General features: G+C 32.5%; 4 protein-coding genes across 6 annotated transcripts; 2 read left to right on the top strand and 2 right to left on the bottom strand.

Annotated features, from left to right (window-relative positions):
• The first annotated feature begins 1973 nt into the window (after window positions 1-1973).
• Window positions 1974-5385, top strand: LOC123897740 (probable protein phosphatase 2C 52). 3 transcript variants are annotated; one of them, XM_045948487.1, is made up of 6 exons: window positions 1974-2146; window positions 3041-3557; window positions 3683-4018; window positions 4173-4290; window positions 4382-4605; window positions 4826-5385. In XM_045948487.1, the coding sequence occupies exons 2-6, from the start codon at window positions 3315-3317 to the stop codon at window positions 5297-5299; spliced, it is 1395 nt and encodes a 464-aa protein (XP_045804443.1). In that variant the 5' UTR covers window positions 1974-2146; window positions 3041-3314; the 3' UTR covers window positions 5300-5385. The 3 variants fall into 3 exon arrangements, with proteins under 3 accessions (XP_045804443.1, XP_045804442.1, XP_045804440.1); XM_045948484.1 differs by having other exon boundaries at window positions 2008-2132; XM_045948486.1 differs by having other exon boundaries at window positions 1974-3557.
• Window positions 5386-5862: 477 nt separating this feature from the next.
• On the top strand, window positions 5863-6335 carry LOC123893756 (putative cell wall protein). Its single transcript, XM_045943554.1, has one exon. It carries the CDS (start codon window positions 5863-5865, stop codon window positions 6223-6225), a length of 363 nt encoding a protein of 120 aa, XP_045799510.1. The 3' UTR covers window positions 6226-6335.
• Window positions 6336-11025: 4690 nt separating this feature from the next.
• On the bottom strand, window positions 11026-14770 carry LOC123899955 (protein SYM1-like). The gene is made up of 7 exons (XM_045951228.1): window positions 14203-14770; window positions 13272-13412; window positions 13062-13175; window positions 12808-12981; window positions 12070-12185; window positions 11804-11885; window positions 11026-11392 (listed from the first exon to the last, which is right to left on the bottom strand). Exons 1-7 carry the CDS (start codon window positions 14527-14529, stop codon window positions 11387-11389), a joined length of 960 nt encoding a protein of 319 aa, XP_045807184.1. The 5' UTR covers window positions 14530-14770; the 3' UTR covers window positions 11026-11386.
• Window positions 14771-16288: 1518 nt separating this feature from the next.
• Window positions 16289-17128, bottom strand: LOC123896558. Its single transcript, XM_045946932.1, has one exon. The coding sequence runs from the start codon at window positions 17126-17128 to the stop codon at window positions 16289-16291; it is 840 nt and encodes a 279-aa protein (XP_045802888.1).
• Window positions 17129-18862: the final 1734 nt, after the last annotated feature.

Here is an 18862-nt window from a genome sequence, read left to right as displayed (position 1 = left end):
ATATATTTATTTATAGTGTAAGACAAATTTGTTTGTGCACATTAGAGAAGCCACAGCTATGCATTGATCAATTATTTTAGACAATTTAGCAAAAGGGTACATGTAATTCATAGATGAAAGAACTACGATAAATATAATGTTTTGTTTAATATGCATAATAAACTATAGTCTTGCATTATACACAATTTTTTTCTATTTGATCGATAAATCGTATCATTTACATTTGATCCAATAAAAAAATGAATAAACTTATACATAGTATAAAATTTATCTCACTTATACACTATAAATTTAACTAAAATATAGAAATGGACTAACAAATAAGTACATTTCTATTGAATTTAAATAGAAAGACACTTACATAAATTATAATAATGAAAAGCAATTATAGTATCCAATGGAAAGAAGTGCAAAGATTAAAATAAGAAGAAAGACAGAAACAAAATCATGATAAGGAAAAAGAGTGACTCAACTCAAAATCATGATAAGTGTGTGACTCTCTTAATGTGACAGATCTGCAACATAATGCTGTTTCAAAGAGTATTTTGATTATTTGATACTATGTGTCTGTTTGCCCTAACTTTTTTTGAACTTATGCAAATAACTTATGCAATATAAATTAAGTTTTATATTATTTTATAAGTTCATACTAGTGAAAATTGTAATTTTATAAACTACCTTGACAAACTTATAATAATATATAAAAATTGCATAAGTTATTTGCATAAGCTCTAAATAAGAGGAAAAAAAGTCAGGTCAAACGATACCTATCTATCATAATTCATAAACACGTTCACTTTCCTTTTTCATCCTACTTTACTTTCCATATGTGAGAGTTTTTTTTTTTTTTTTTCAAGTAGTCTAGTGGCTAGAAAATCCACCTTAAAGGCTCTTGCGCATATAGTGTGATGTTCTTACCAACCGAGTTAAGGTCATTGGGACATTTTCTTTTTTTTAATGGCTCCATATGTGAGAGATTGATTATTCATAATAGGTTTTCATATATTATAGTAGGTTATAATTATAAAAAAAAAATGAATCACTATATATAATTTCACAATCTTTGTGTAAAATCAAATACACCCTATTCAACACCTCTGTTATTTAAACATTAAAAATAGATAGATATTTATCTGTATTTCTAAGTTAGTTTTCTATTTTCTACATGTTACACATAAAAAAAATCATCGTATTTGATAATATATATAGGTAAAATATTAAATGTTTGTAATAAGTTATTTAATTGAATTTTTAACTAATTAATCCTTTAAATAAATAAAATTGCACTAGCACCTTTTTTCCGATCAAATGTCATTAAAAAGTGTTTACGTGACCCCTTAGTATTTGAGGTGACATGTCTAAAAAGTGTTTAGGACACAAATATGATCAATTATGGCCAATTCTTTTCCTTCTTCAATTCTTCTCCTTACCAAATTCAAATTTAATTTGACATAAACAAACTCATGAAAAACATTATAAATTAAGTAATCCATTAATTTCATGTCTAAAAACTGTTTAGGACTCAAAATTCTGAGAGCAGTAAATTTGAATATGCCACATTCATATTAAAGCTACATAACTACCATTTAACCGAATTGGTAGGAAAAAAAAATGTACTAATGTAAAAGTTTTATAACTTCAACAACCCATTAGTTATTGTCAAAAAAAACAACCCATTAGTTAAATAAAATTTAAATGACTAACTTGTTGCAAACATTCCCTAATTTAAAGGACCGTAAGATGTATTTGTCCGATAATATTATTGAAACTATTAGTAACAAAAGAGAATAAGAACAAATAAACGCAAACAATAATAAACACACAAGAAGTTTGATAACGGAGTTTCCCAAGTGGTGGATACATCTTTGCTTCGCTATGCTAGCTCAGCTCTTGGGCCGCTCCGAACCTCGTCTTAATGCCTATGAGCCATACTCAACAAATATATTAATTAGTTTTCTTTTATTTATTTTTTCGCCTTTACTCCTGTCTTTCTCATTCTCTGCTGTCTCTCTGCTTTTGCAATTAATAATTTCACACCATTTCCTTCTTCTTCCACACAAAAACACCTCATTTGACTCTTTTTTCTATCACTTTTATGTCTTTCTGCTATCATTCTCACAACTTCAACAAAGGTGCTGAAATCAATGTACTTCTACTTCTACTACTCCATCTTCACCTTAATTTTTCCACTTTTGAACCATCATTCATATCCTTGTTTTCTTCTATTCAACATAGTACATAACATAACATGTTCATTCATGTCTTAAACTCATTTTCTTCTCAATGTATTAAAACTTTCACTAACTTGAAGAGTGTCATAAACATTTTCATTCATTTGACATGATCACTTTTTTTTTTTTACACTTGATCTTATCTTATATATTGTTATTATTATTTTTTGTTTTTTTCTTTGATTTTGATCCTTATCTTATTTAATATTTTTGTCACTCATTTATTATTGTACTATTACAAATTTGTTGTTTTCTTTTTCTTGTTAGTTAGTATGATCATTACGTAACATATACTTGATTGATCTTACAAATGCTCTTTGTCTCACACCTCTTTCATTCTCAGTTCATCATATCATATCACAACTTTTCTGTCTTTTTTCTTCTTTTGATTTTTTCACTTTCTCTCTTCTCTAGTTCTCATGAATTATCATTATTTTTTGCTACCTTCTTGCTTACAAAAAATAAGTGCTTAAAAAAGTTTTCATTTGATATTGGATTCCATAAAGATCTATAGTTTTATGTTCTGACTTTGTTTTCTTCAATGTTTTACTGCACAGTTACCGGATTTGATTTAATTTAATTAACTCAAACTCTTGATTTCGATGAGGTCAATGTGAATTCTAGGGAAAGACAAATAATCAGACAAATTTTTAGTATATTCTATTTCATGTTCACATGTTAAGATTTTTATATTTCATATAATTGAGTCTTTTATTATCTTGTATTATTAGTTTACATTTTAACAAAGGCTTGATTCTTGCAGATCATATATATTAAATATTAAATTCATCTGTCTTTTTCTTGTTCAGCCGGTTTCGTTATCCATTTATATAGCATCCGGCAAATTGCGCATTTGACCGACTAAAAAAGATGCTAGTAGTTTCCAACAGCAACAAGGTGGTGTGAATTGTCTAATAGTTTTTGTAGTGAGAGGATCTTTGCAAATTTGGAATCAGGATTGTTTACTCAATTGACTAAACTTGGAATCTCAGAGTTTCAACTGAGATCTATAGTACAAAAAATAAGGAAGAAGATAGCATGATATTCATCTAGTGTGTTCTTATTCATTCTGGAACTGAGAAAATGGGGTGCTGTTTATCGACAAGTAGTAGAAGTACTGATGACGCGGGGTCTTCGTCTTGTCTAGAAATCGGATTGTGTGGTCAAAAGAAAGGGAGGAGAACATTCTCTGATCATGTTGTCTCTTTGCAAAAGTTAACTTCCTTACCAAACAGAATATTCAGTAACGGGAAGAGCCGGTCTTCTTGTATATTTACACAGCAAGGTCGAAAGGGTGTTAATCAGGATGCCATGATTGTATGGGAAGTAAGTATGTTCATGTTATGGTTGACTTGATGATATTTGATTCTCATTGAATGAAGAACTTGAAATCTTGGTTAATTTTTGAAATTGACATACTAGTTTTGAATTTTGATCTTTGTTTTCTATAGGATTTCGTAGCAGAAGATGCGATCTTTTGTGGTGTATTTGATGGCCATGGTCCGTATGGTCACCTTGTCGCGCGCAAAGTTAGGGATGCCTTACCGATAAAATTGCTTTCATTTTTGGATTCATCTGAGTCAAGACGAAGTAAAGCTAGTTTCAAAAAGGAAATAAAGCCGGAAAGTGGAGAGGCGGAGAACGATTTCTCTGCTGAGGAGGAGATGAGTACTATGTGGAGAGAAGCTTTCATGAAGGCATACAAAGCTATGGATAAAGAGCTGAAGTCCCATGCAAATTTGGATTGTTTCTGTAGTGGAAGTACATCTGTGACTATAGTGAAACAGGTAGCTTAAAGATCGGCATCTATCATCCTCTTCGTTTTGTTTCTTGTTGTGCGGTTGCAGTATCTTTCTATTAATCAAGCTCAAGATTTAGAGAGTACAAATTGGTCCAGTTTACAAGATTATCCTTGAACCGTTAATTTCTTCGCTTTTTCAGGGTTCAAATTTGTTCATGGGAAATATTGGTGATTCAAGAGCAATCATGGGATCTAAGGATAGCAATGACTCGATGGTGGCGATTCAGCTGACCGTTGATTTGAAACCTGATTTGCCAAGTAAGTCTAATGAAATCATCATTGACCCCTTCTGTTCATGTTTTTTAGCTTGTTGTTAACTTTTCAAATTTTGATGTGAATACTCTTATAGGAGAAGCAGAAAGAATTAAGAAGTGCAAAGGTAGGGTATTTGCATTGGAAGATGAACCAGAAGTTCCTAGGGTGTGGTTACCTTATGATGATGCACCAGGATTAGCAATGGCTAGAGCATTCGGAGATTTTTGCTTGAAGGAGTATGGTGTCATTTCTATACCTGAATTTACGCACCGGCTTCTCACAGACAAAGACCAGTTCATTGTTCTTGCCTCGGACGGGGTAAGAAATTTCAATTTCACATCTACTGTTTATTTGATTGTTCAGTTTGTTTGTTTTTTCTATTTCAGAAATTGTTTAAATAATTAAGTCATGTTGTGAAAAGTGAAATAAGACATGTAATTAGCAGAGGCAAATTTTTAGATCAGTAATGAACAATGACACTTTTTAGAAGTTTAATGTTACGTCTCAAACCTTGTATCATCTTTTGGTGTTTGTGCAGATCTGGGATGTTTTGAGCAATGAAGAGGTGGTGGAGATAGTATCATCAGCACCGAATCGATCATCAGCAGCGAGGGTTATAGTGGAATCTGCCGCACGAGAGTGGAAACATAAATATCCGACTTCAAAAATGGACGACTGTGCTGTTGTGTGCCTATTTTTGGATGGGAAAATCAACTCAGAAGAATCTGATTGTGATGAACAATGCTATTCTTCCGCAACCATCCAGAATAACAACGATTTGAGTAATCCAGTTGAGTTGGACGAAGGTCAAAAGTCCGAGCCATCTTTGCGAAGGAACTACACTGTTAGATCCTCAGAAGAAATTGAGAAATGTGTAGGAGGAGAATCTGTTGATGTTGAAGATGGAACATCAACAGCTGAAGATCAAAACTGGTTAGCTCTAGAAGGTGTCACCCGAGTAAACTCACTGGTACAACTTCCTAGATTTTCTGAAGAAAAGCCTAACTCTTGAAATCTGTTTATTCAGTTCGAACTCTTTGTTGTAATGCCTATATCAACACAATGAATTCATGAAGGATTATTTTTTTATTTGGTTAATTACTTGTAGTAAACGACGATTAATTAAGGTCAACGAAACAATAAATATGTCCGCCAAACTGCCATGCATTAATAACATTCAGCTGCAAAAAATGCGACCGACATTAAGAATGAAGCTAGAAGCAATTCATAGTTTTCTTCAGATAGTTAAACATGACTGAGCCATGTGAAAGCTTCATTTAGTGGCCGCTATAACTATTGGTAACATTCTTCCACAGATAGCATGTAATAAAAGTGAGGCCAAAATGACACTTACCATTTAAAGAATGCAATGTACTGCAATTCACTGAGCTACAAAATATCAACCAACAAATGAGAGGCTCAATGCCATGTTAGTTCCATTGTGCAAGACACAATTAACTCACCGTAAAATTTGACACCAAACTCAACAGAATATGGAACTATATAATACTCAGTCGCTCCCTTATAGTTTCAAACACAAAAACCTATTTCAATATTCAAAAGACTTGTGATAAAATGGCTAACAAAGCTTCCATTTTCATTGCACTTATTCTCATCAACAATATGCTGCTTAACACTACTTGCCAAGCACGCAATATTATTCCGAAAAACTCAAACACCAATGATAAGAAAGAGCCTCAGTGGTTTTTCCATTTTGACGGGATTCCAGGCTTCGGGCGAATGTTGCCACCTTGGTTTGGTTATACACCTCAAACTCCACCAAATGGCTCCGGCGCAGAATCAGGACCAGGATTAGCACCAGCTGGTGGAAGCTATGTTCCAGGTGGTGACGACACCTTTGTTCCAAATCCTGGTGTCGAGGTTCCAAATCCTGGCAGCGGTGGCGCAGTTCCACTTCCAGCAACAGTTCATCCTTGAATTTGCTCAATTATGAACCATCATACATTATTAAACTAATTAAGCCTAGTTTCTAATGAAACCTTATTATTCCTTTGACTAATTTAAGTACCTATCAACTTTGCTTTGCATCCATGAATAAGTGCTCAGTGTATACTATCAGTTACATGATATGCAGAGCCATTGTGTTATTTCCTTATTTTAAGATAATGTATGTGTGTAACCCTCATAATTAAATTTACTCTTACAATTTCAATTGTAAAAGTAAGTGTTTAAAATTATGATCATTGACTCATACTGAATATTTTCTATTTGCAATAATGTTACTCAAATTGGTAAGGTAATATTTTCCTCACTGTCCTAGAAGTCAATGTAGGGATAAGGTTTCAAATGGCATACATGTTATATTTGACTTGTAATAAATTAAATCAAATAGAGTCTTGTTGGTGCAACAATTAATGGAGTTGCTAGCTAGTAGTTACTACCATGTGAACATTAGGTCACAAGTGTAAGTAATGAAATATATTTTTTGGAAATGAGAGATGACCAATGTTGCATGGGTACTCCATTTTAGACCGAGTACCGGTACCGGGTACGTACCGGGTACCGGTACGCGTATGGTACTCCCCCGGTACGTACCGACGCCGTACCTAATTTTTTTGTTTGTTTTTTGCAATGGGTACACGCGTGGTACACCTGTGGTACGCGCGTGGTACACCAATCCAAAAAAACACGATTTTTTTTTCTCCTTTTTCTTTTATTATTAGTTTTCTTTTTATAGGAAGATTTACGATTTTTATTTGTTTATAATATATAGTTGATATTCGTAGAGATGAATGAGATTTATTTAATATATAGTTGATATTCTTGAAATTGCTAGTCTTACTCGCGGTGAACTAGAGGTCACTCTTTTTAGTGATGATGAAGAGGGAAATAATTGACTCTTTTTGAGCTAATTGGTTTTTAATTTCATATTTTGATGTTTCGAACAATTTAAATTACATTTAAAGTGTGGTGTGATCTTTTTTATGTTTAATTATTTGTTTTAACAATATAACTATATTATTTGATATATATAATTATATTTAAAAAAAATTATAGGGACGTACCCGTACCTTAATTTTTCTAAAAATAACGTACCCCGTACCGGTACCGGGTACCGTACCCGGGCAACATAGGAGATGACCTATAATGGTTCTTATCCTGTAGAAGGAAAGTCTTGGTACAACAGCTGTAATTGCTACCTTGTGACTAAGAGGTCACATGTTTTTGGGTGCATTTGCAATAGTCAATACACCCAATATAGATCTAACTCTTTCATGGACTTTGCTATGGTTGATTTTATTGGCTCAAAATTGTCATTCTAGGAAAATATCAATCAACTAATGTTTTTTGACACACACTCAAATGTATTTTTCATAAAATTAAAAAAATAAAAGCTTAACCTTTATTAGAAAATGGGCTCTTGTAATTTAAAATTCAGATAAATAAAGTATGACCAAAGATTGTTTCAATGTAAGTTTGAACTTGAATGCTCCTACTCAATTTAAGTTCATTTTACACTTAATTTTTAAAAGGCCAAGTCTACTTAGTTTTTTCATGATTGATTTGTTTTTTAAAGGTTAATTTAATTGTATCCTAAATTTATCACATTTTAAGTAATATATTGACATGTTAGGAAATGAACCACCATCATAAAGAGTGTGTTTAAGAGTGTATGTCAATCATGAGGTTGAGATTTCAGTATTGCAGAGAGAAAGTAACTCTTGAATTTCACACTTTATAACTCATTAATTCACATATATGAACAAATCCAAACATTCCCCTCTCCTCATATTATATATCATAATGAACAAAACAAGTGCTGCACATAAATGCAAAGTTGGTGTGCCATCAATATGCAAGCAACCACACCAAACTACTACAAGTTTCACATGCAACATAGTTGTTAATTTATGGTATTCATCTCCTCTACCCCCACCCCAAACAACCAACCAGAAACAAAAACAGTAAATAAAAACACTTACAGTTTTCATCTCCCAAGTCCATTCCAATACAAAGGTATTTCGAGTTGAGTAACTAAATAGTTAACGAAAAACAAAGGAAATTTTCTCTGATATTCACTGTTAATTTAGTTTCAGCAATGTATTTTGATCTGGATTTTATCTGTTATCCTTTTTTATCATTGTCAAGCATAAATGTAATGAAATTATTAATGTCGGAAATGGATATGATAACAAAAGATCAAATGTAACACACAAGATGAATGGTGAAAATTTTGGGATTCCAGAGCAAAACTTTCTCAACACAGAAAATTGATAAATTCAAGTATTACATTTAGGGTCTGATCAAATATGACACTTGCCGGTTGCCACTACCTTCAAGCTTTGAATTAGACCTGTAATGGAAGCCTAGCTATGTCGCAGAAGTATCCTGCCAAAAGAAAGGGATGTAAGAAAAAGCAAATTAAAAGAAATGCTAGTTTTAAGTTGAGGAAAATTGTAGACAAAAAAGAAAAAATATATAACTTGTGACAAAAGATATTACAAGCTTATATAAAGCAAAGTACCAGCAAAGACACCTACATACCAACTCCTAAGGCTGATAATGTCATATTGAATATAGTACTTAATAGAAACCAACTGGTGTTACTAGAGGAAATAGGGAAAATCCCAGAATTACAGTAAAAGTCCTAGATTAGTATGTAACAGACTTTATTTTCTTTTAATATTGATAGGTAGATACACGTCTGAGGAGCCTATGCTATGTTCATACTTCATAGCCTAATAAGAGTTAGTTAGTTAGTTAGTAAATAAGGCAGGTTACCTATAAATACATAGAAAGTAGAAATTAGAGAATGATGATTGTATTATTTTTGACATTAGGAGAGTTTAGAGTCTCTCAAATATAGCATTGTTCCTGGTTTGGTTTAGAAAGGAAACTGAACTGTACAACAGTACGGTAAAACTGAACATCAATGGTTCGTCCCGAACCGAACTCTATAAAGATTCAGTGCACCGGTTTTGTGGTTTTAAACTGAAATGGAATTAGCTATACAAAAAACCGAACTGTACCAAATTGTTATTATTAACTGATAATTAGTACAAATAATTTGAGAGACTCTAGACTCTCCCAATGCCAAAAAGGCCCCAAATCTGCACAATTGCACAAGTAATAAGATCATCATTCTCTAATCTCAACTCTCTATTTATATTCAACATGCCTTATGTTCTAATTACCTAACTAACTAAATCTTACTATTTGGCTGTGAACGTATACGACCTGTACGTACCAATCCTACAAGAAAACAGTGTCTTCCAGAAACATAAAAGAATTAAAAAGTACTGAGAAATTTTTTATTATTTTCCTCAATGGCATTACCATCTTTCTAAACATGGATATTCAATACTTGGCCTGTCAAGTAAGTACTAAGGGATTCAATTATCAAAATATATATTTAACAAATTAATGGATACTGAGATGGTTGATTGGAAATCAAGAATTTTTTTAATGGTATAGACCAAATGAACAAAATATTACAACGAAAAATCAAAATGCAAGCAAACATGCTAAAAGGTTATAAAATATAAACTAACTCTCAAGTGGTTAATGAGCTCCACCAAAATCCTAATCATTCAGAAGAACCCGTGTTCGACTTAGACCTTTAGGCCCCCTATAGGACTAAATTGTAAGATATCCCCGCAACTTGGGCGCACTATAGAAAAAATATGTGCCAATAACTTTGACAAATAAAATAAAAAGCAGTACTTGCCAGCAACAAAAAAATAAATGAATTAAAATTAGAGTTAAACATTTAAAGCAGATAAACAATGCCCCAAAGGGACAAAGAATCCTCACATTAACACAACAGCATAATATGATTAATGAGGTTGATCTCATTCCAATTACACTAAACTAACTCAAATTTTTCATCTTGGTGATTAATAACAACAATTAGAAGCATGCATTAGAGAAAAAAAATCTTATTAAGCGCGATTAATTAAATAAAACAAAATATAAATGGGAACAATACCTAATTTAGAACAAAGAAAATGTTGTTCAAAATTGATGAATCAAATTTGAAGAATCTCGAAAATGATGAAACAGAGGAATCCCAAGAACATGAGGATGAAAAAATAATCAACGAAAACAAAGAATTGAGTTGATCCATGATTCCTTTTTCTGGTCACCACAACGGATTCGTTGAGGTCTTCGTTCTTCACCATTGTAGAGAACAAAGGAAGGGTTTGGATTCGATCTTCACCGATGCGGTCACCCGTGGGAATTGCAATAGCTATGCCTACGGGCGCCAAAGAAACGGAATACTAGAACGTTGTTTTGGAATTTATTTATAAGAGATTATCTCCATCGCGCTTTTTTTAGAAATCATGCTCATAATTTATTCCAGATTTGTGCTTTGGATTATAATAATAATAGTTCTATAATTTTTTTTTTTGAAACAATAATAGTTCTATAATTCTATAATTAACTTGTGATATTTTGGTAAAAGCTACATTCAAATTATCTCTTGTAGGAATTCTATTAGATAATAATCTCCAAACAAATAAAGACACTTTCAATGAAGCGAAGTTGTTCCAAATAATTTTGTTAACCTCTGTGCGAATCACATGTTCAACCTCTGGCCAAAATAAAAATGACAAAGTGTATTGAATACGATTAACTAATTTTAAATATTACTATTATTTTTGTCAAAACAAATATTACTATTAATTAACCACAACATCTTTTTAAAATAATGGTTAATATTTATTATTCTTGTTGTAATCCCTGCAGAAAATTTAAATTAAAGAAAAAAGAGAATAATAAAACTATAAAAATAATGTGTAAGTATATATTGATTACATGAATTGTATATGTGTTATGTGTATAACAACATAATTTAACTTTCTTTAATGTGTTTACCTATACACAATAATCTATGCCTCATATCATATCATATCACTTCAACCTTAATAGTTCATTGCTGAAGGATGCACAACCAGTATAATTGTATATCTGTATAATTCTCATCATTGTTTTCTATGGTTATTCAGTATTTGCATTGGACCTTCAATTGAGATTCTTCAAATTTTAAGCCAAGCCATCAAATGCTTTTCCAAGGTTGATGACTCTTGTAACTTCCATGAACCTATATAGTTTTTTCCCCATACTTTTACTTGTTTTATTCCTGCTTGTACAAACAAATAATAGACGGAAAAAAAAACAGAAATCGTTAGCTCAACAATCAATATATGTCATGATTGATGGAAGACTCGTCTAACTAGAGCATAAGAAGTTTCTGTCGTGTGTTTCGATTTGGATGATTGATAGGTATGTATACATATGCAACACTGACACTTCTTAACGAATATGTGTCCCATGTTTCATGTGTCTTTGTTGAATACGACACATGTGGTTACATTCAATTAATCATTTTCTCAAATTTTTATAGGTGTCAACGTGTTGGTTTTGTGTTCGGTGTCCGTGTATGTATCGGTGCTTTACAGATGTAGACACAAGTCTGAATTACCATTACTGTTAAAATTTGTGGACCCTATGGAACCTTAACATGCAAGAAGAATAATACAAGTCTTCTTACCTTAGAATTCTGGCTTGAAGTAGATGACCCTGTTTCTGACACTTCCTCAGATTTTCGAGATTCTGATTTCTCATTTGAATATCTAAAAACAAAACAAGATTGTGTAAAGAATAGAATCTTGTTTCCAAATTTTCAATGATTATATGCAAGACAAATTTATGCTATTTATATAGTGTGCAACTGTTGATCCATATTAAGTGTAAGAACCAAACTAATGACTCGATGAACTCAAAAATCCATAGGACGAATAAGCCTAGAGAACTTACGTTGAAAGTATTGTGACCCAAATGAGCTCAATACAGTCCACCCAAAGAAGCCTTTGTTCAACAGGAACCACGCCATAAGTAATCAGATGTGCAAAAGGCCAAAGCTTCCAACCTGCCTGTGAAGCATATTAGAGCTAAATTTTAGTCTTCTAAACTTAAGAAAAATTGCTAATTAAACAATTGTCTGTATAAGAACATTATACATAGTTTATTTATTCATATTTTCATCGGACTATTGTTCATCTTTGAATTGTCAGCTGTATATAGAATTCCTTTCTAACCCCTTTCATTCATCAATTATCTCCTTTTACTTTATTATTATTATTATTATTATTACCTATAGTAAGGGAAAAATTGCAACATTATTTTGAAGTTTCTCCACAACATTACAATGAAATTAAGGCTATGTGAACATAGAGGCAAGTTATTACAGTTAACAGCTTAATTAGGCATGTATATAGCATAACCGCTTATCATATATATAAGCTATAAGATGTTTCATATAAGCTAGCTATAAGCTGTTTTCATATAAGCTCAAGTCAAACTATTTTCATATAAGCAATAAGCTGTTTTCATAAGCTATCCTGGAGAGCTTATGGAAATAAGCTGAAGCAGCTTATAGACATGTCATTAGTTGTTTCCATAAGCTCTCTCAAACAGTCTTACAAGTGTTTATGTCAATAGTTAAGTCTAAATAAGTCAATCCAAACAAGCTGTAAGAAACAAATATGTTCTTACGGTAAGCATGGGCACAAATGTTGACTTGAGTTCACCATATATGTTAGGCAAAGAGTCGAAACGCAACAAACCCAAAACCACAAAGTAGATGCTGTTCCAAATAGCTGACCACACAGTTTGATCAAAAGCAACTTTAGCAGGGACAACCCACCATTGTTGGAAAGGAAAAAGAGTCTGTGAAACAATGCAAACAATTTTAGCCATTGACAGAAATTTAATCTAATAGTTCCAAACCAAAGATGTTCAATAATCACCTCACATAGTTGGTAGTAATAGTGAGAAAGAGATCCATGGAGAGTAAAACCAACAAGACCTGATCTGAATAGCCGCGCCCGATCAAACTCAAAAATAGGCTTTCCTTCATAACACTGAATATTTTGGTTATAGCTTATCAGGAGTTGATAAAAAAACCATGTAAACATGAGCACTTTCATAATTTTTCCAAGTCAAATTCAAAAACATACCTGAGCAATCCAATCTCCAATTGAGTATACAACTCCACTTATTGCCATTTTAGCTAAAACTGGATTTGCTTTCAGAGATTGCTCATAGGCAATCCAGTTGTGTTCAGGCACATACCTCAGTATCTCATAAAGTGTCCAACCCTGAGTTACAAGACCCTAATCAGTTTTAAACTTCTTCCGTATATGATGCAGAGAATGTACTAGATTCAATTCAACCATCTTCCCATTTGTCTCTACTATTATATTGTTTAGGAGGTATCATGTTTAACTATAAAGATCATGTCAGGTTAAAGCCAAATTAAGAAACACAAAGCCATGAACTAAAAATCGAGCAATATGTTAAGAAAAAACTTCTTTTTCTATTGGTAGAATAGGATCATCGCATATTCTGGTCTTGGTTGGATAGACAACTCAATTAAGTGCTTATATAATAATCATGTATCATACAAGCGCTTATGTATAAACTATTTCTATAACAAAAGATAAAATAAAGTTGAACTGCTTCCGTTAGTCCATATAAGCTATAAGTTGTTTTCATAAACTAACTTGAAGAGCTTGAAAATACGAAAACACTTTATAGACATGTCATAAGTTGTCTCTATAAGGGGTCCCATGAGCATAGCTCAGTTGGTCGAGATTCTCCATCTATTCCGCTTAAAGGGTGAAAGTCTGACCACTAGACTATTTGACCCCAAAAAAAAAAGTTGTATGTATAAGTTCTTCCAAAGAATCTCACAAGTGCTTATTTTATTTCACTAGATAAGCTCAAATAAATCAATTCAAACATGCCCTCAATCTCATTGGGCACAACTACACAATTAATAAATAAAGGGTCCAAATAATATGTTTTTCAATTTAAAAAAGTAGTTAGCCATTTAGCTTAGAAATGAAAAAAGAATGGAACTTTGGATATAAAATAGAAGAAACTAACATGCCAGTAATCATGATCAATGGTGAGCAATTTGGTAACAGCAAAAGCCCCAAATCCAAGAACAATGGTGGCATTGATGGCACGGCTGATGAGGATATCATCATCAGTATCACGAACAACCTCTGTGTTATCCTTGGAAGGCGAAGAAGTGTCAAGGACATTTGTGTCTTTTGACACCACCGGAAGTGTTTCCCTATCCTCTGCAACGAACCTGATTAGACGACATCGTTTTTTGGTTTGAGAAGAAGAAAAGCGAGGTACGGAGTTGTGAGGTTTGGAGAAGGGAATAAGGGGGGTTGGTAGGGTGCAAAGAGAAGCAACTGACATGACAGAAATTATGTTAATTTTGTTTGTGTCGTGTAAAACTAACCCAACACAAGGGGATAATGTTTTTTTTGTTGTTGTTTTTTCTGTTTTATTGTAGAGAGTAAAAAGAGGAAGAAGGTTCCACAGTAGAGAATTTATGGGTTCGCGAAATCAATCAAAAATTTGGTGTTATATAAATAAATAGTACCAAGGGTGTGAGTGTGAAAATGGGAAGTACAAATAACATCTTACGTGGGAACTCTGCTGTCTCAACTCTCAACTGGATGGAAGTAGGGTGCCGATCGTGGACCGTGGTGATTGATGTGTTCTGTTCATTGAGGAAGAAGAGAACAAGTTCACGACACTAAAATTGTTTAAAATTTAAATAAAATTAATAATCAGGAAAAATATTACTAATAAAAATCAACTAATGAAGCCACATAATTATATTTAGGCAAAATTACACTACAGGTCCTTTATCTTATTTTTTTGTAACACTTTGGTCCTTTATCTTTTTTTTGTAACAATTTGGTCCTTTATCTCTTTTTTTCGTAACACTTTGATCCGTATCTTATTTATTTATAAAAAATAAAGGACCAAAGTGTTACAAATAAAATAAGATAAAGGACCAAACTGTTACAAAAAAAGGACTAAAATGTTACAAATAAAAAAAATAAATGACTAAAGTGTTACAAATAAAAGATAAAGGACCAAAGTGTTACAAAAAAAAGATAAAGGACCAAAGTGTTACAAAAAAATAAGATAAAGGATTTGTAGTGTAATTTTGCCTTATATTTATGTTGGTCGAAAGTCAAACAACCCTTTAGCCTTAAACTTTTTAGGTAAAAAAAACCCTCAAAAAATTTAATTTAACTATAAATTAATCATATGATATAATATTTACATATATTTGTCTAGTTTAATCGGTTAGAAATGAGAGTTCAAATTCTCTATAAACCAAGGTTTAAATCTCAAAATTTATATGATTTAATATTTCAAATTTATTTTTCTCTCACATTATATCTCCCGCTCTCCAACTCTCTCCCTCTTTCTCTCCCCCCTCCCTTGCAAATTTTAGTCAATTATTCCCCTTAATGCTACGTATATAGTTAACGTCCATATTTACTACTAAAGAAGTTAACAGAGTAGGGGGTAGTTTGACAGACAAAACACAATTTCATAAAAATATTTGACATTTAAAAAATTTCACAAAAATATTTGACAATTTTTGTAATTTCATGAGGATATTTAACTATTCACTTTGCTTTTAATCAAGGAATGAATTAAATGGTAATTCGATATGTGCTCGAACTCAAGACACCATATATACTAAACCTAACGGTTCAAGATTTACCAATTGAGTTACAAGTTATGTGTCTCAAACACACTCATCTCTATTTATCTACTTCATGTGTATATTTCTCCACAATTAAATAGATAGAATTGCAACTCTCAAAGAAGCATAAGGTAAACAAGACAAGCAATTCAAAACGCACAAGTTAACATTCTCCAATAGTCTTAAAAAAAACATTCTCCAATAAAAAAAGGAGGAAAAATAAACATTTTTCAAGATTATCATAAGTATTTACACAAGCAATTTAGTGAGGAAAAGACTCACAACACAAGATGAACACTCAACTCAAAAGTCAAAACAATGTAAATTTGGCAAACCTCATCCAAACATAACATGTGAAACCGCACGTACAAAAAAACATGTCCATGTGAAAATCGCTTCTAGTACAAAACAAAACCTTAAAAATCAAACGTGTGCTTCTGAAATCTACAGAAAAATAAAACACTCCAAAGAAACATGCGGATTCATAATTGACTCCTCCATTAAAACGCCGTCGTTTCTCTCCACAACAACCTCCTCATTCTCACACTTACCCGGCGGCGGAAACCTCCGGCCGGCTCTATCCATCTGCCGGAGCTCACTCCGACAAGTATTACTACTACCAACCGTTTTCTGACACGACGGCGACCTCGATCGCCGGCGGATACCCTCGCCGGAGTCACGGCGGACCTTATCGGAAAATTCCCTCCGGCGATCTAACCGTGAACCCACCACCACTTTCTTCTCCGGTGGAATCTCCGGTACCCTCGCCGGAGATTTGGACCGCCGTTGCTCTCTCCCTCCAATTCTACTCCTCTCACCAGCATAAGAACGCTTCCTTGATCCATCGGAATGATTCCGATTTCGATTCCGGTTCCGACTTCCCTCTCTGATTCTTCTCTTACTTGTAACTTCGTCTTCTCTTGTTTCCGGCACTGTGGTGGTGGTGGTGGTGGTGGAGTAGCTTTCACCTACACTGCATGTTTCTGAAATGATAGAAACTTCTTCTGAAGGTTCCTCCAATGGTTTGTTCATGATGGGGTCTTTTGTAATTTCCATATTTTGCATTTGGGTCTTTGTTTCTTGTGTCAAAATTGGAACTTGTTGAGGTTTAGAAATGGGTGTTTCTGTTTCAAATAGAATCTCTTTCACAAACTCCTCTTCAACAATTAGTGGTGGTGATTTTGGTTGTGGTGGTGGAGCTATGCATTTTGGTTCTTGGGTGGCATTTTGTTGGGTTTTGAGGGTATTTTGGTCATCTTTTGGTGTGCTAATACAACAACCCATTTGGAGGAAATTATGAAGATTGAAAAGATTAGAGATTAATTTTAGGAGATGCAATGGTTTAGTGGTATTTGAAAGAAGGTTGTGTTGGAAATTGCATGGCTAATTTGGTTATAGAAGTGAAGTGAAGTGGAGAGTAAAAGGAGCAACATGGAGAGAACTAATGAGGTGAATATAAGATTGAGGGAGCATGAACCAAGATTATGTTGGATCTGTTTAAATAGCTTTGATTTTGATATTGCTATTGATGAAGAAATACAATACAATCAGTATATAATCTTAAGTTTGTGTATGTAAATTGTAACCTAATTCATTTGATAATGTATTAGACTTACATTTCTTTTAAAGAAAAAAAGTTAAGTTAGGTAATGGGTCTCACAAGAAAGTTATAAGGCTTTCATAGAAAAGAAATGAATTGATACCATTCAAAAATACATATTGTTTCGTTAGTTAATGGTTAATTAATGAAGATGAGTACAATTAATAAAGATTGTGTTCAATAACACACGGATTTGAATTCAAATAACACTAGGTGATCATATTTTACTCATCAAATATACTCTCACATCACTTGCGAGATTTGAACTTGGGTACAGTCAAATAGACTGTGACTGCATGCAGTCAAATGGATCACACCCGTCCGATTACAATCAGATGACTGTGACTGCATGCAGTCAAATAGATCACACCCGTCCGATTACAATCAGACGGTTCAGATTTTAAAGTTAAAATATTTATATTTTAAAAAACTGAAACTGCACTAAGATCTGAGCTGTCCGATTTTCATCAAACAGTTCGCAGCAGCTGACTGCAGCTTGACTGCATCAAGGCTGACTGCTCTGAATCCATTTCCTTAAGTTATACTCCCTCTAAAAAATGATTTTTAATACTCTGTACAAGAAAAAATGATTTTTAGATTTATCGAAATTTGAAACATTGATGTATATAATCTATCTAAAAAGTAAAAAAATATTCTTATACTAGGACTAAAAGGAGTATTGATGTATATAATCTATCTAAAAAGTAAAAATCATTGTAACCTCTGTTGATCTACCACATGCTAAATTTTATTTTTAAATGTTATCAACTTTTTTTTTCGTGATGTCAAACATTGTGTTCAATAGTTAATTATATCATTTGAAAATTTAGAGAATATTTTAGAAACTCTTTGTTTTGATGTTAATTATAAGGGAACAAAAATATGATAATGATTAAATATAAAAAGTAAAAACTAAGGTGTACAAAAAAAATTAATAAACATGAATTGTAAAATATTACAGACACCTCGATGTTAACAGAACATTAACTTGATGTTTTATGATATTGAGAATAGCACACTTCAAAGTTTTAAATCAACAACACTAGACTAACCGAACTCAGTTTGTTAAAAGTGATTGTAACAAAATAAAAATGCAATAAGATTATTCAAACAATTAAGAGAAAATCTCTCGTCACATATCGTAATACCTATCTTTCTCTTATTATTATTTCATCATTCTAGATTCAAATTTACTTTTACTTTCGTTACTTTATGTAAACTAGATTAATATTGTATTCATTACTAGAAAAGATATCATCTCGTACTGTTTTCTTTGTCTTTGTTAAGTAGCCTAGTGACTAAAATTCTACATTTTAAAGTACATAAGTGGATTGTCCGGAGATCGAATTCTAATTTCTACATATAAAATATTATGTCTCTATCAACTGAACTAAACTCACATGAATATACTTGTAGTT

The sequence above is a fragment of the Trifolium pratense genome, linkage group LG7 (genome assembly GCF_020283565.1).
Source record: "Trifolium pratense cultivar HEN17-A07 linkage group LG7, ARS_RC_1.1, whole genome shotgun sequence".
NCBI classification, from domain to species: Eukaryota; Viridiplantae; Streptophyta; class Magnoliopsida; order Fabales; family Fabaceae; genus Trifolium; species Trifolium pratense.
The sequence above is the reverse complement of the archived record's forward strand: the minus strand, read 5'-3'. Positions and strand labels throughout refer to the sequence as shown.